This window comes from Podarcis vaucheri (genome assembly GCF_965113315.1).
Source record: "Podarcis vaucheri genome assembly, chromosome: 2".
Lineage (NCBI taxonomy): Eukaryota > Metazoa > Chordata > Lepidosauria > Squamata > Lacertidae > Podarcis > Podarcis vaucheri.
The window spans coordinates 36,446,153-36,462,749 of record NC_138760.1 but is presented as its reverse complement, the minus strand read 5'-3'; the positions used below and the strand labels follow the sequence as shown (position 1 = coordinate 36,462,749).

At 42.1% G+C, this 16,597-nt stretch overlaps 1 protein-coding gene across 4 annotated transcripts in view; it reads right to left on the bottom strand.

Annotated features, from left to right (window-relative positions):
- SPAG9 (sperm associated antigen 9) overlaps positions 1–16,597 on the bottom strand; it is a 76,516-nt gene that overhangs the window by 54,806 nt on the left and 5,113 nt on the right. For all 4 annotated transcript variants that reach the window (XM_082211024.1, XM_082211026.1, XM_082211025.1 and 1 more), the window contains exons 2-3: positions 12,659–12,779; positions 4,670–4,740 (exon numbers count right to left, since the gene is read on the bottom strand). In XM_082211024.1, the coding sequence (XP_082067150.1) occupies positions 4,670–4,740; positions 12,659–12,779 (192 nt within the window). The remainder of the gene's footprint in view (positions 1–4,669; positions 4,741–12,658; positions 12,780–16,597) is intronic.

Sequence of the window (16,597 nt, the reverse complement as noted above, 5' to 3'; positions counted from 1 at the left end):
ATTCATGTGCTTGCAACCAATTATTCTGTTCATACTTGGCTGCTCTCCAGGAGGGAAATCTATGACAAGTAGCCTAGAGATGAGTCCTTCTAATCCTTGTAATTACTCAATATCTGTTAAAATAGCAGGTTTTGCACTGATGCAACTGTTGAAGGAAGAGCTGAACCAAATCAGCACATGTAACCAGACATAGCAAAGAAAGAGAGCATACCTAAAAAAATAGTAGAGATGTTAGTTTCCATTATTGAGATCAAATGTGATTTTTCAATATTCTAATCGTATTCATATCTTGGAGCTGTAGAGTTGCTGCTCTGTTCTTTTTTTATAAAGTCTTGATCATTTAAGTTTTTCAATTACACTTGCCAGGCTGGACGTACATTAATAATAGCCTTGAATGATATCCAACTAAGCCATACTTGGAATAGGTACATTGAAATCAATAAACTACTATAACTTGCCCATTGATTTCAGTGGGGTGGGTCTACCCAAAGTATGACTTAGCTGGCTATCACACCTTAAGTCTTCATAAATCACAACTGGTTTAATGACATTTTTTTGGTTTAGAAATTTCTATTCTCTCTTTTGCTTCTAAAAGGAGCACTAAGGCAGCATCCAAATTAGTTTTCATTGCCTGAATCAGCTGAATCAACATAGAGTACTTCTACTAGGATGTCATATGCAATACCTAATCAAAAAGACTACTCTTTGTTTTGCATTAATGATTTACAGAATCAGGATGAGAATTATGGAGGTTATTGACACAAACTGATTTGACTAGATAACCAAGTGATCCAAGGTGGCTTTTTCATGTGTGCAGTTCTCCCATCATTACAACCATTTCTTTCAGCCCATTCTTGGCTGGTTGTACAGAAGCTACCACAATGGTTTTCCAATACTGTTATTGATTACAAGCTAGCAAAGATATCACTCCATACCTGAATGTTTCCTTCTTATAAAATGCAACATAGCTTAGAGCAGACAACTCTGAAAAATGGGGTACTTTCCCAAATACTTTCCAACATGTGTCCCTGGATGCCACGATGTCCCCACCAGTTGGGCCACGAAGACGGCTAATGGTCTAATTAACTCACTGGGCACTAGTGAATCCAAGAAACGATGCTCTGTCCTTGATGAGTATGAAAAGTGAAGGTAACACCTCTGACTGATTCTTACTGGGACATGCAAATACACCTCAAAGATTGAATATGGGCAGAAAGTTCTGTTCATCTATTGCTGGTGGGATTCCTTCTACCATGAAGTGATTCTTTTTGAAGAACTTGTTCTGCCACTTATGGTCCACAATAATGATAAATTCCCCATTCCAAAGGCTTCTCTTTTGCTTGTTTATGGTAAGCCATAGTTTGCTACAAACTATAACTCACAGTTAACGTGCAAACAGGGCCATGAGTCATATTGCATGGTGGAAGGTTAAGCTACTCAGCTTTCAAGACCCTCTAATTTTTTTTAAAAAAATCAGAGAAAGGCAGGATAAGAGACTTTGTGTGCGTGTGTCCTGCAAGAAGTGAGAGTAGACAGCATTCGAATCTGCCCTTTCTGCCTTGTCCTCACTAAATCACGACATAAAGAGGACTTAGCTGTGAATATATCAGTAAGGATTTTGATTTTTGTTTTAAATCACCACACAATCCTGACTCTGAACGGCTGGGTTCACCTCCTTCTCTGACAGTGTTCCTATCATCTTCCCAATGAGCTGAAGCCATAGATGCTTTCTGACTTCGGTGGGGATAGAGTTTGTTGTCCACCAAGCCCTGGATCAGATTGCCTTACAGTCTCTAGGTTCCTAAGTACTGTACTAAGTGTAAGTGAATGAGACATATCAAGTGTCAGGGTGGGAGTCATAGACACAAATCAGCGTGAAAGACGCAGGGCTCTGTTGTCAGTGAAGTTAACTCTTTATTCCAGGAAATGGCATACAACTCAGCAACACTTCCCAGTAGGTCCTGCCCCTATGGAGCAGTTGCCAGGACAGAGGTCCCTGCCTTCCGCCCTTACTAAGGCTCCTCCTTTCCTGGATGTTTCCCTCTGCTCTCTGTCCTGCCCTCCTCATTATCCATTATCCAGCAGGAGAGAGAGACTCTCTGGGTTCTTCAGAAGTCTCTTGACCTTCTGCTCTGCTGCAGCTTTGGAGTCCGAACTGCTCCCTGTCATAGGCTCTTCCTGCTCGCTAAACCCTCATTTTCATTTATGTTCAAGCGCCAGCTACCAGCACTGTATAGAATTATTAACATATCCCAGAGTGACTCACAACTGATGTCTGAAAAAATGGATTAAAAATAAATATGGTCCTACACAATATTCCTGAAGAAGCCAAATGTGCATTGCTATCTTAATCACATGAAGTTAAAAACCTACAGATCTTCATCCTTGTTTATCAAGCTGAATATTTATCTTCTACTACTGCATACTTTTCTCTATGTCCACTCACATAATGTCAAGATCTGTCAACGGGCGACTCAACATATCAGTTACATAAGTAGTTGTGTGGAAGGAAAAGGTTTTGCTGGTTGCAATCAACACCAACAGTATGTGCATTTTCCTTTCACAGCCCTTTTCATCGCCAAGGGTTTTTCTAACAACCAGGACCTAGGCTGCAGCATTGGCAACAATACTATTTTGTAAGACTGCGTTCGCTTTTTAAAGCAAAAAATATAAAGCTGTTGTACCCTGCATTTTTTCTACTTGTTACAAAGTTCAAGCTGACAACATCAGGCACACAAAACATCTAGAGTTGGCTTGAGGAATTCAATCAATCTCCATTCAAACGTACATACTGGAACATGGTCAGCCTTCGAGTTTTTATTTTAAATAAATAAATAAATCACTTCCCTTTATGCAAGGATCACAGGGTGGTTTACAATATAAAAACATTAAAAATACATAAAATAGTAAGAAACAAAAACAGTAACACACAGTTTAAAAGGCCTTAGACTGTTTAATTAGCCATAGGTCTTGGGAGAAGAGAAATGCTTTTGCCTGGTGCCTAAAGATTTGTAATGAAGGTGCCAGGAAAGCCTCCCTGGGGAGAACATTCCACAAACAGGGAGTCACTGCAGAAAAGGCCTGTTCTCATGTTGCCACCCTCTGGATTTCTCACAGAGGAGGCACACGAAGAAGGGCCTCAACTGATGATCACACGTTCCAGGTCAGTTCATAGAGAGGTGGTCCTTGAGGTATTGTGGTTCTGAGCTGTTTAAGGCTTTGAAGATCAAAACCAGCACTTTGAATTGGGCCCAAAAATTTATTGGTTGCCAGTGCAATCGGGTCAGGATTGGCATGACATACTCAAATTGTCTTGTCCTAGTGAGAAACCTGGTCACTGAACCAGCTGAAGATTCCAAGCTGAGAGGTCGAGGAGAATTAACAAGGACACGTTTTCCCTGTCCCTCACTCGACACAGATCATATAGGGCAATCAAAGCAGTTTCTGTGACAAAAACCAGGCCTAAACCCCCGACTGAAATGGATCTAGAAAATCAGGTTTCCTCAAAGAGCTCCTGGATCTGATTTTTCAAGTTTTCCGAATACTGACACTGTTATGAAGTTCTCCAAATGCTGCCTTTTCTATTTTTCTTCTTCCCTCACAGGTAATAGCTACTCTAAGCAGCTAAAAATTGTATCTGCTACAACAGCACACATTGAAAATGGAGCTGCAAATTACAACATGCTGACTCTGCCAAGAAAAATACATGGCTGCCCCTACAGAACCACATGGGCAGCCATTTTATTAGAGGGACTTAGTGCAGGGCGGGGAGATGGACCAGCCACCTCAGAATTCCTCATCTTCCAATTTGCCAGTAAGTGACATTTGTTACTGAGCAAGAGGTGTTGGAGCAAACATTGAGGCCTGGTGTAACTCCCAATTGTCTTTGTCTAGAAATGCCTCAAGCAAGTCAGAAGGCCTTATAATGAAACATGCCTTAGCCAACAAAATCATGCACGTCTGCTAATGAATACTGGTCACAAAATTTAGTTTTTTTCTACTGGTTTCCATGCAACAGAGAGGGCTTTTTTCTAATACAAGTTTATATCAACTTGACCATAATTACATTGGCCAAATTGTTCTTGCAAATAAGCAGTTCGATTTATCAATATTTTGAACAAAGAATATTTGTACTAAACTCAAAATGTGTAATATAATAGAGAAGCTGCAGGGGGGAAATAAAATAAAATAAAAGTAAGTTGTACTCCCCAAGGAGGGTCTTGGCATATCTCAAGAAATTTGACTGCTAATCATCAGGTCTTTCTCTAAGTCACGTGAAACATAATGGGTGACATGACTATCTAAGGTGACAGACTACCTTTTCAAGCAAAGAAAGAGTTGAAACAAACTAAGTGGGAACTCTGGTTTCCCGCTAGGCTAATAAGCTAATAAGCCTGCATCCCACCCCTGCCCCTCAATTCAGTCATCTCAGCAAACATCATGTTAGGATCATGCATGCTGCCAATATCAATCCGGCTCTGCCCTACAATTTAATATAAAGGATTTCAATGAACACACGGAAAACCTTCCAAAAACTCACAGCAAAAGCTTTAGAGAGCCCTTGGCAAACACGGGTGCAGTAGAAGCTCCCTTGATGCCCTTCCCACCAAGTCCCTGATGCACAGCTGCCTTCTCAAAGCACAGCTCCAAGGAATATCTCTTTACCTACCTCTGTATGTCTTGAATGAAGAGCATTGTATTCTTTCTTCAGTTCTGCTTCCCTCTCTTCCAGTCTGGTAACTGAAAAAGATAATTAATTCACTCAGAAACAGACATTGACAGCCACAGTAACAGAGTCTACAGACATCATCTCCGGTTTCCACAATTCAAAGCTATTCATACAGAAACCAACTCTGCTCTGTTTTTTAGAAAATTGTGCTCCTGCTTTTCTTCCTCTTCCAAATGCTTTCTCAAGAGAGCATTGAGCAGGTCAGGCTGCAGCCCAGGGCATTTGGAGGGAACACCAAACCTAGTCCCAGAGTCAGGGCCTAATCCAATCTCCACTGTTCTTGAAGAAATTAAGGTTGCCCAACAAGAATCAAGGAACTTTGCTACTAAAGCTCTCCAGTCAAGGGCCTGATTGACATGGAAGAAGCATCCTGCCCCTTCACCTTTAACAAGGAGGCTAGCTGCTCTTCAACAAGTGGACAGAGCTATACCAGACTATTCAACCACCAGGGTTCTGGTAATGCTAAAAGTGCACTCCCAGTACTAAAAATTATTAAGGGAGCCAAGATGTACTATAAAGGCAATCAAATCAATAGGTTACCAAGAACATACCATTGTCAGTCCACACATACTATCAAGAGAAAGTAAGAAATTAAGAGAAACTGGGATGGAGTGAACAAGTTTGCCTGACACAACAGTACCCACCATCACCTAGTATTCCTAATTTTCAAGTGTTTCCCCACCAACTGGAGTCCTGTTTTGCCAAATCAAATGAGATACCAATTTGGATTGCATATAACTGTTATGGCATGTTTAGGAAATACAGCGGTACCTGGGGTCTCGAATGGCTTGGCTCCCAAACAAATTGGCTCCCGAATGCCGCAAACCTGGAAGTAAGCATTCCGGTTTGCGAACGTTTTTCGGAAGCCAGATGTCCGACACGGCTTCCGCTTGGGTGCAAGAAGCTTCTGAAGCCAATTGGAAGCCATGCCTTGGTTTTCGAACAGTTTTGGGAGTCAAACATACTCCCAGAACGGATTAAGTTCGAGAACCAAGGTACCACTGTATTTAGATGTATTGTGCCTAGGCTCCTAGGTCCCTATGCAGGATTCAGGAAATAATTTACTAAACCCATCTCTATTATAGCAACCATTATATATGAAGATGCCACTTTTTTCTAGAAAGTGCTATTCATTCTTTTTTTAAATATACATATTAAGAACTCATAACAGATCTATAGTTTATATAGGACCTTAACACCACCCAGAGTACATTTACAGCTATTAATGCATGTCCATTTCAAGCCACTCTCCCCACTTGGCAGCTACAAAACACAAGAACCAAGCAGGCAGATCTTTCCCATTCATTTCATTTTAGTCCACAACTGCAAAATGTAACCATTCCTATTTACTGAGCCATCCAACAACTATAGCTTCTGCTCCATCTAGTGGACTACTAATTTGCCAACATGTAGAGATACCCGCAGAGTAAAAGGTGTCAATGACTTGAGGATATAGTCAACAACAGATAACTTTGCCTTATACGCAGGGCTGGTGTCTTTTAGATATCTATATAGTGTTAGTCAATTTACATCTACTTGCATAACAGGCACCAATTTTCTGAACATTAGGTGATCTTTGTTGCCCACTCACATAAGCAGAGGTCACTAACCAGTGGCCTCCCAGATTTTTTATTTTGTATTTCACATCTGTGATGAAAAGCAGGCTACACAGGTTATTAAAAAATAATAAGTAAAAATTCCATCATGATCTTTGGCCATGCTGGCTGGGGCTGATGGGAGCTGGAATACAACAACACCCAGAGAGTCACAGGTTGGCTACCTGAGGTCTTGAGTATAACACTTCCTTGCTAACAAGATAGCAACCAGAACATCTGCTGGTCCACTGAAAGCAGACACTGGGGAAGAAACAAAGCCCTGCTATTCTAAAGTCAAGTCAGAAACAGATGGGCAAGCCTAACTTAGCACCCTGCTAAATTGGCTCTGTTGCCAGGACAGATTCACCAGGTACTTCAGCCAGTTAAAGCTTTCCCTAAAATGAAACTGCTCAGAGGAACTAAAAGAAGCGTGGAACAAAAATGAAACAACCTATTGCTTCCACTTTCTTCCACCTGTCTGAAGCAGAGGAACTGAGTCTTTTCACTGCTGCCTTCTAAAAAAAGATATCTGCACAAGTGAATGCAACAATGGACAGCACACAGAGTCTCTTTTTTTTCATGTACTCACGCAGGCGACAGGTAAAGGTAAAGGGGACCCCTGACCATTAGGTCCAGTAGTGGTCAACTCTGGGATTGCGGCGCTCATCTCGCTTTATTCGCCAGGGGAGCCGCCGTACAGCTCATGTGGCCAGCATGACTAAGCCGCTTCTGGCGAACCAGAGCAGCGCACAGAAACGCCGTTTACCTTCCCGCCAGAGCAGTACCTATTTATCTACTTGCACTTCGTGCTTTCGAACTGCTAGGTTGGCAGGACACGCAGGCGACAACACACACTTACTTATAAGATCCACTTAATCTAGTCCAATCCCTTCTCATCCAAACTAAGACAGGTATCCACAGCTAAAGCATCCCCCCTTCTCAAAAGCCTTCCATGACCCCTAAAGTTTCCATATCCCCTAAATAGTGTTTTATTAGTGGCTTAAAGTAACCACCTTCTAAATTAGCCAGTTGTCCCATTCTTAGTCAGCAGGGTAAACAACCTTTCTTCCTCCTAAGAGTCCTTAAAATATTTCACCATTGTCAGCAGGATACCAGGCACATTTTGCGCCTAAAGATTCTCCATTTGCGAGCACTTCAATAAGTCTGGGTGTCATTTTTTTGCGCATGGCTGACACTCAAGGATTACTGCAATGTATGCAGCTTTGAAGCCTCGAAGTTTATGTTAAGGATAGACAACATGTTAAGGAGTTTAGCAATAAAGAGCAGAGTGTTTTGAAAACCAAAGTATGGTCCCAATGTTTTTATTGTAAACACCAAATTAAACATGTATTAGCAATTTCTGCCAAAAATAAGATATTAACAATATGTCACTTATGTGAATTGCAGATTAATTCATGCTTATTAAAATAATAAATAAGAAGTGTTGCCGGCCGACTCCCCTCCCCCACCAGTGGTAACTAGACATTCTGTTTTGGCATCCACAACCCAGATCCCAGAAGCCCTTTGGCTCCCAGCTTTTCCATCCCAGTTTCTAACACTGATTGTCAGCACATACAAGCAGGCATGTATGCCTCTGTATAAGAGTACAGGAAAATAAGCTGTTGTTTGGGCAAAGGTAAGTTGCACATTTTTTGAATAATCCACTAGCCAAATCATCATCATCATCATCACCATCACCATCATCATCCACTGGCTGTTTCAACTGCCATGACCTGAAAGCTACAGGATATACAAGATCACCTTTGTTCTTGCCCAGGTACAGGACCTTGAGGAGCTGCTCTGACTCTGCCCACCCTGGTAATCCACCAGTACAACTCCACCTTAGCCAAAATGTGATTCGTGGGTGGTTGCTTTCAGGCAATGCTATTTGAAAGCAATGTGGGAGAAAGATGCATTTCATTTCATTTAGTAACGTTGCACCGTTTCTTTCTGAACACCCCATAAATCAGGAGATATTCAAATGTAACTGGAAAACTGGAATGTCATTCTCTGGAGGCCTTCACAGAGAATCAAACAAAGGTAGCAAGAGAGTTAACTGAGAGCAGCAGCAGCAGCACACAGAAATCTCCTGGGAATGTTCAGGGTAATATGAAGAGTTTCAAAGCACTCATTGAGAGCAGAAACCCCTCATTTACATTATGATGCATTATTTATTGACGAAGCATCTTGCAAATCTGAGAGAGGGAGGGTAAACATTTTCTAAATAAATTATTTAGCATGGTCTCAACAGAGGTTCCCTGTGTTTAAATAGGGCAATAAAATTTAAAAGTCAGAGATCCAAATAGATGAAGGTCATGTTTACATTCACAGGGCCATTTCCAATTTCAAGTGTTCACACTCACATTTGGTAAAACAGGGATAGAGTAGGTTTAATATGTTCCCCTAAAGAGTCCCAAATGACTTGGGACCGAACTGAAAATGTGCCTTCTCCAGCATTTTCCAGCCTCAAATTTGCAATCTGTGGACAAGGCACAGCTCATCAATAGGAGAAGCACAACAAAGAGGGAACTGAGGCAGGGCAGCACCCCAGCTACAGAACCCCCTTTCCAGTGGAAATCAGTCTATCTCCCACTTTATATGCATTCAGGAAATGTGTCAAATGACTTCTGTTTATCCATGCTTTTGAACTGTAGTTTTATGAAACTTTTACATTGCTGGTACTAACTGTCTACATTACCTGAACAGTGTTGTTTAATTTTTTTATTGTAATTTTATTGTTGTGATCAGCGTGTGAAACTCCTATTGTTCTAGGCACATTTTGCGACTGGGAATTTCATTAACGCGAGCAATTTCTGAGCTCTGGGTGCGGTACTGCACCTAAGATTTCAGATTAAAACTGCCACTATTGCTGCCACTGAGGGTGTGGGAGGAGAAATTCCTGCCTGGTCGACTTCCAAGAAATCACTGCAGTGTAAGGCAAGCTGATAGGTTCTGACATTCCATTGTGGTGTCCACAACTCAGGTTTAAGGTGCCATTTAGTTCCTAGCTTTCATATCTCAGTTTCTAATACTGGTTGTTAGCTGCCCTAGGCTCCCTTTGGGGGAGGGTAGACTATAAATTTGAAATAATAAATAACAAACAGATGTCTTTAAAGCACATAGTTCTGAGTAAAATCTCCAAGCAAACCCGATAGCTTTCTTTAAGAGATAGTAGAGATACATAGGATTGACTAGTCAATCAGTTCAGATCTGACACCATCAATCCACTCTGGGGTACGGTGGAGGCAAACTCTGCTACTTCAATCCTCCAAGCAGATAAATCTATACTGTCAAAGGTGATTATTGGATCAGGGAACTAAGCATCTGATTCCCAATCCATAAACAGAAACCACAAACGTAAGAACCACACATACATGGTCCCTAAATCAGCCAAAGCACATGTGTGAGCAGGCCTAGTGGCACATAAAAACTGCAGGTGTCATAAAAGGGCAAAACCTACACAGTTCCTAGAACTAATTCCACAACTGCAACAGAAGTTCTCTTAAAGCTATAGACCGTGAGGACCAAAGAAGGCAAGTTTGACTAATGTGATTGCTTTCTCAAAGTATTAATTGTCTATAAACCTAAACCAAATGGATTAACAGCATAACCAATGATGAAACTCCAGTTTTATAATAAGGTACATCCATGCAATATTCCAAAGTAAATTTCATAGCTCAAAACTAACACTGCAAACAGGCATTTAAGATCAACCGGAACAGCTAGCTGCTATGGTATCAATGTGCTATTGAGGATATTCTGCACTGTTTGTGTCCTAGACAATTTGATAAACCCGAGGCCCTCCACTGCATATAGGTCTTCATTTCCCCCTTGTGTTTACCATGTATTTGCTGTGAGATCTGAAATGCATCCAAATATTTAAGAACCTGCTGGGCAGCTTCAATGAACAGTGGACAACTTATTTACGACTTCATGACAAATATGTTTCTTTTTCCCTGTAGATGACCGTGAGAAACAGCTCTCAGCATTACAGATTTCAGGCTATAGTTCAAAGCTCTCCAAATTTTGGAAATTCTCAAAGCATTAGTTCATCACCTTACTTATAACCTTGCAAAACAAGCAATGGAAGCCAAAAAGATATCCCAAGTGGCATTTTGAGGTAATCCAGTGCATAAATTCATAGCAAGAGAAGCTTTCAAAAAGCACAAGCCTTGGGCAATGTCTCAAAAAGAACTGTTGACTTCTCAGCATGAAGATGAAGCAGCAAGCAGCTTCACAATCCTGTGTTTCCTTTGCTATTACAGCATGACGACAAACTCTGTGGCAATCTTTAGAGAGGATTCTTCTTTATTGGTTAAAACAAGAATGAGACAAGATGCGAGAGGAGATTTAATTTTCTCTAATGGGATTTTGTGATCAAGCCACTCAAGGTACATTGCAGCAGTTGGATTCATGATTAGTGCCAGTTACAGCTGGTTCTGAAATAAGGCAGCTGTACATCAGTGGTTGCTTCCACGATCTGACTCCCTTCTGTGCCCAGTCTCATCACAACCCCATCCACGCAACCACAACACCATCATGCTGGTAGAGGCAGAAAAAGGGGGCAGAGGTGGGTTGCAATGGGCAACTAAGGGTTAAAGGCTGTGGCTAGTTTTTCCATCCCCTTTATTCATTTTTAAAATCCATGTCAGGGACTGCACATTCTGAATTCATGTGACTGGGCCATTCTATTACAATGTTTTACACTTTACAGGCAACTTCCTATTCACTTGAGGGTTGCATTCCAGGTCACTGTTTGGGGGCCTACAGACTTATTTCAGCACCAACATTAACCACGGTTAGCACTAACCAGAGTTCCCTCTTATAGAAGATTTGTAATTGAGGTTTGGGGACGCGGGTGGCGCTGTGGGCTAAAGCCTCAGCGCCTAGGGCTTGCCGATCGAAAGGTCGGCGGTTCGAATCCCCGCGGCGGGGTGCGCTCCCGCTGCTCGGTCCCAGCGCCTGCCAACCTAGCAGTTCGAAAGCACCCCCGGGGGCAAGTAGATAAATAGGTACCGCTTACCAGCGGGAAGGTAAACGGCGTTCCGTGTGCGGCTCTGGCTCGCCAGAGCAGCGTTGTCACGCTGGCCACGTGACCCGGAAGTGTCTCCGGACAGCGCTGGCCCCCGGCCAATAGATGTGAGATGGGCGCACAAACCCCAGAGTCTGTCAAGACTGGCCCGTTCGGGCAGGGGTACCTTTACCTTTACCTTTACCTTTAATTGAGGTTTGAAGCTGATTAGTAATCCTAGCAAACCCTGGTTAGCATTAAAACAGCAGCCATATTTAAAGTGGCCAGGAATCCACATGGAAAAACCAGGAGAAGGATGGGATACAATCTTATCATATGCTCCGCTGACCATGGATAAGGATGTTACATATGACTATCTCCCAGAATTACTTTGAGGCTAATAAACCACTCCAGTGTCCTTAGAGAGCAATTATAACCTTGCCAATTGTGTAGCAGCAAAATATTCGCTACTGGTTAAATTAAAAACAAAAACACACTTGAGCTGCATCCAAGGAACTATGAAACAAGTTCCATCAGCTGACAAGACTTCAGACTTTAGCAATAGCCTCATCCCCCATCCCCTCTTGCCACAAGGTAAACTGCTTTGAAAGGGGTTTCAAAAGTAGTTTGTGATATGATAAAGTCAGCTATACAAATGAGAAATCCTACAGGGCTAGTAGCCCAAGGCCCTTCTATCAGCTTAAGAAACTCTGAGCCATAGCTAACATTAAATTAACAAGATTCCTAGCCACTTTTGAATTGTAAGATCAGTAGAATCAAGGTTGCTTTGACATTTCTGGACATAGAATGACAGAATCATAGAACTGCAGAGTTGGAAGGGACTGCAAGATTCTGTGAACCGCCCTGAGACCTCTGGGTATAGGGCAGTACATAAAATCAATCAATAAGAACAATAATAATCTAGTCCTGCACAATGCAAGGATCTTCTGCTCTAAACACTCCACAGCAGATTTGTGGGGCTGCGGGGGGGAAAGGGGGATATCCCATTTGTACGTGTTGTAGTCTATTGTGCAAGTGGGTCTCTATAGTTGGATATCACCCATTGTTTTTTGGGTGAGAAAAGAAGCTGAAACTGCACTTCAAGAAAGTCTTAACAAAGTTAGTGAGAAGATGATCTTGGACATCAGTCAACACAAAACAAAAATCACACATACATACATGAAAAGGCAAACACTCCCGCTAGTGAATTATACTGGTGCACTCATTTTATGCTCTTTTCTATTAGAAGATAAGAGTGAAAATATCATGCAAACCATGCAATGGTTATAATTAGTTATAATCCACTGATAAAGTCCCACTTACTTTGATCAGCATAGTTTTTTGCTTTCAGTTCAAGCTGCCGGGTTTGCGACTCTAAAGCTTCCACTCTTATCTGCAGATCCTTTTTTTCTTGTTCTTGAGAATCTTCAAATTCAATAAATTTCTTCAAAAAAGAAACAAAATATTCATGGGCATGTGCATTTTATGTGTTGCTTAAAATATTTTTAGGCCTCTTTGGAGGGCAAATGCCCATCCAAAGCAGCTTACTTGAACAATGAAACAATGAAAGAAAAAATAATATACTGTATATATTTTTTGAAAACCTAAAATCTACCCCACATACCCCCAAAAGAACATAATTCAATCAGAACATCACCCAGCTAATTAACATAAAGCCTGGGAGGTCAAGTGGGGTGGAGGGGGAGATCTCTAGGCCTTTCTGAAAAGCCTAGGATGCAGAAGTCTAATGTAGGTCCATTGGAAAGGAAATACATAGTCAGGGGGCCACCATAGGGAATAAACTTTTGCTTGTGGCAATCAGCCTTCAGAACATAAGAAGCATCCTGCTTTCACAGTGGCCAACCAGATGCCTATGGGAAACCTGAAAGTACAACAGCATTCTTCTTACTTGTCATTCCCAGCAACTTGTATTTAGAGGCCTGTAGTCTCTAACATGGGTGGCGCTGTGGGTTAAACCACAGAGCCTAGAACTTGCCGATCGGAAGGTTGGCGGTTTGAATTCCTGCAATGGGGTGAGCTCCTGTTGCTCGGTCCTTGCTCCTGCCAACCTAGCAGTTCGAAAGCACGTCCAAGTGCAAGTAGATAAATAGCGGGAAGGTAAACGGCGTTTCCGTGCGCTGCTCTGGTTTGCCAGAAGCGGATTAGTCATCCTGGCCACATGACCCGGAAGCTGTACGCCGGCTCCCTCGGCCAATAAAGCGAGATGAGCGCCACAACCCCAGAGTCGGTCATGACTGGACCTAATGGTCAGGGGTCCCTTTACCTTTAGTCTCTAACAATGGAAGTAGAACTTAGCCCATCATGCCAAGTAGCCACTGATAGCTTCAACCTAATCTAATGTCAATCTGTCTAGTCATATTTTAAAGCCATCTAAGTTAGTGGCCAGTAATGGCTCTTGTGGAAGCAAGATCTGTAGCTTAGCTATCCACCACGTGAGGAAGTACTTTGTTTGGTCTGCCCAAAATCTTCCAACATTCAGCTTCAGCAGCTGTCCCCCAAGTTCAGGCTTCCTCAAACTCGGCCCTCCAGATGTTTTGGGCCTACAACTCCCATGATCCCTAGCTAGCAGGACCAATGGTCAGGGATGATGGGAATTGTAGTCTCAAAACTACAAAGGGCCGAGTTTGAGGAAGCCTGCCCAAGGAAGGAAAACCTATCTCTAGCCACTTTCTCCACACCAGACATGATTGCATGCATTTCTATCACGTTGCCTCTTTCTTGCCTTCTCTCGAAAACTAAAAAGCCTCCAAAAGCTGTAAGCTTTCCTCAAAGGGGAGTTTCTCCATCCCTTGATCAGTTCTGTTGCCCTTTCCTAAACCTTTTTCAGCTCTACCATAGGTTTTTTGAGGTAAGGCAGCTAGAATTGTACACATTACCCCAAGTGCAGCTGCACTGTAGATTTGCATAATGGCATTGTGACATTCCAATCCCTTTCCAAATGATTCCCAGCATGGCATTCACCTTTTTCTCAGCTGCTGCACTCTGGGCTGACATCTTCCTTGAGCTATCCTCTATGACCCCAAAGTCTTATTGTTGCCAGTTCAGACCCCAAGAGTCCGTGAAATTTAGATTTTTTGTGGATCATTTTGCACTTGCTTATAGTAACTTGCATTTCCATTTTACCACCAGTTTACTCAGTCTGGAGAAATTCTTTTAGAGCTCTTCACAAACCTCAACAACTTTGGCCTGAACCCCCCAAAAAACGGAACAGAAGAGGGGTTTAAGGGGAGAAGGCTCCTCTCCTCTCCCGCTTTGCTCCTTTAAAGAAGCAGGCTCTCTGTCCCTCTCTCCTTCCCACTCAGCGGCTCTTCTCCCGCTTTGCTGTTTCAAAGCGAGCCACGGAGGAGGGAAGGAAGGGGAACCATGGATCCTCTGCTCATGACTGCAGCAGATCTCCCCCCCCCCCGGCCACCCGTAGGCATTCCCTCCATAACACGCACAGACATTTCCCCTTACTTTCTAGGAGGAAAAAAGTGAGTGTTATGGTGCAAAAAATACGGTAGTTCTACACTACTTAAAAGTCTTCATTGAAAGCTCTTATCACATCACCTACTTCCCTCTGACCCTGTCATTATCACACTCTATACCAATAAAAGCAATAGATCCTACACTTCCTTAGTGCTGCATAACTTCAGGTCACAATACAATTACCTGAAGCTGCAAGTTAGAACTACCACGAAAGGTCCAAGCTGAAACTGAATGATAATTGCTAACCTGAAAAAAAGTCTTTATTTAGAAGTAAGCTGGACTGTTCTCCCTTAGCTATCCCTTACTCATTTTACATTGAGGCTTTAACACTGTGAACCATTCTGGCATGGGCCTATCTTAATTCTTCATACATATTAGTTGTACAAAGGAATGCCATTGTTAAGGCATACAGTATTTACTTTTCTAAGAGCACTTCATTTTTGGCATTGCAGAGTAAACAACTCTCAGTTCAAGTGTTCTTCTGAAATTAAGAAATTTAACAGAATAAATGAGTTCTTGCCTCCACCTCCTTTAAATACTATTTGTATTAACATACCAAGTCTCTCTCCTATGAAAACAGCAGAACAGTTAGGAAAACTGTCATAATTCAAGGATGTACTAGACCAATAAGGCCCCCCCAAACTTGTAAAATACACACCAAATAACTATTCAGGCAACTTTGTGACAAAACCATTGCACAATTACTGTACCAGACAACAGTGTGTAAAAGTGGTTTATGAGGGTTGTTTGCCAACAAACCACAGGTGGAAAAGGGGGACTTCACTTGCAATAGTTGTTCCATGCAGGCCCATGCCACTCTGAGACATCTATAACATGCTTCTGGTTTATATTTTCCTGCACTGATCAACATCTCAGAGCCTCTCCAAACACAATGTTATGATGGCTCAATACTGAACTTGCTTAAAAATAAATAGGCATGTTCTCTGGTTTGGGGCTTCAAATCAAGGATTCACATAAAGTCCCTGCACCCCTCCCTTTCTGAAAGCAGGGAAACAAATCAGGAAGCCACAGTGAACCACAGCCTCCCATTACATTGGGACTGAGAAACTATGCTTAATCATGGAGCAAGCCAGGATATTAAGCCATGGTTTCAAAAGCTTCCTGGACTGCTTTCCTACTCACCCCAAAGAGGAAGTGAAGGAGGTTCTTGTGGGTGCAGAAGGTGAATTTATATCTTGGCTTCTAAAGCCAAGATTCGATCCTCCAAATTCAAACATTGTCAATTGACAAAAGTGGTAGAGGCTTGCCATTTCTTTGTAGTCCGCCTTCTCTCACTCCCCCTGTTTCATATAAAGTTCAGTCCAAGAAGCAAGGAATGTCTGTGAGGGATCATTCACAGATTGCACAAAATACGCAATTCTCAGGAGATTTAAAGAAAGGAAGGAGACGAGGAGCAAGGCTAATTCTACCACACACCCCATTCATCCCTAGAGACCCCTTAAAATAACCAAACATTTGAAGATAAACAGGAGAACCTAATACAGGATCACTGGAAGGAACAAATGGTCAGATGATTCATAGGCAAACCACCACTCAAAAAGTAGCAAAAAAACCTGCAGCGCACAGGAAACACAGAAGGAAGAGCATCCAGATCTATTTTTTTGTTTTGGAACATCTTAGATATAAAGATCCCTTTTCAACTGAAGTTATTTTTCAGAGTGCTCGTTTTGGAAAAGCAACGTCATTAATTAGCAGTCACATGCAAACCTCTGGCTGGTCATTTGATTCTTCCATTTCCTGAAACTTTCTAGT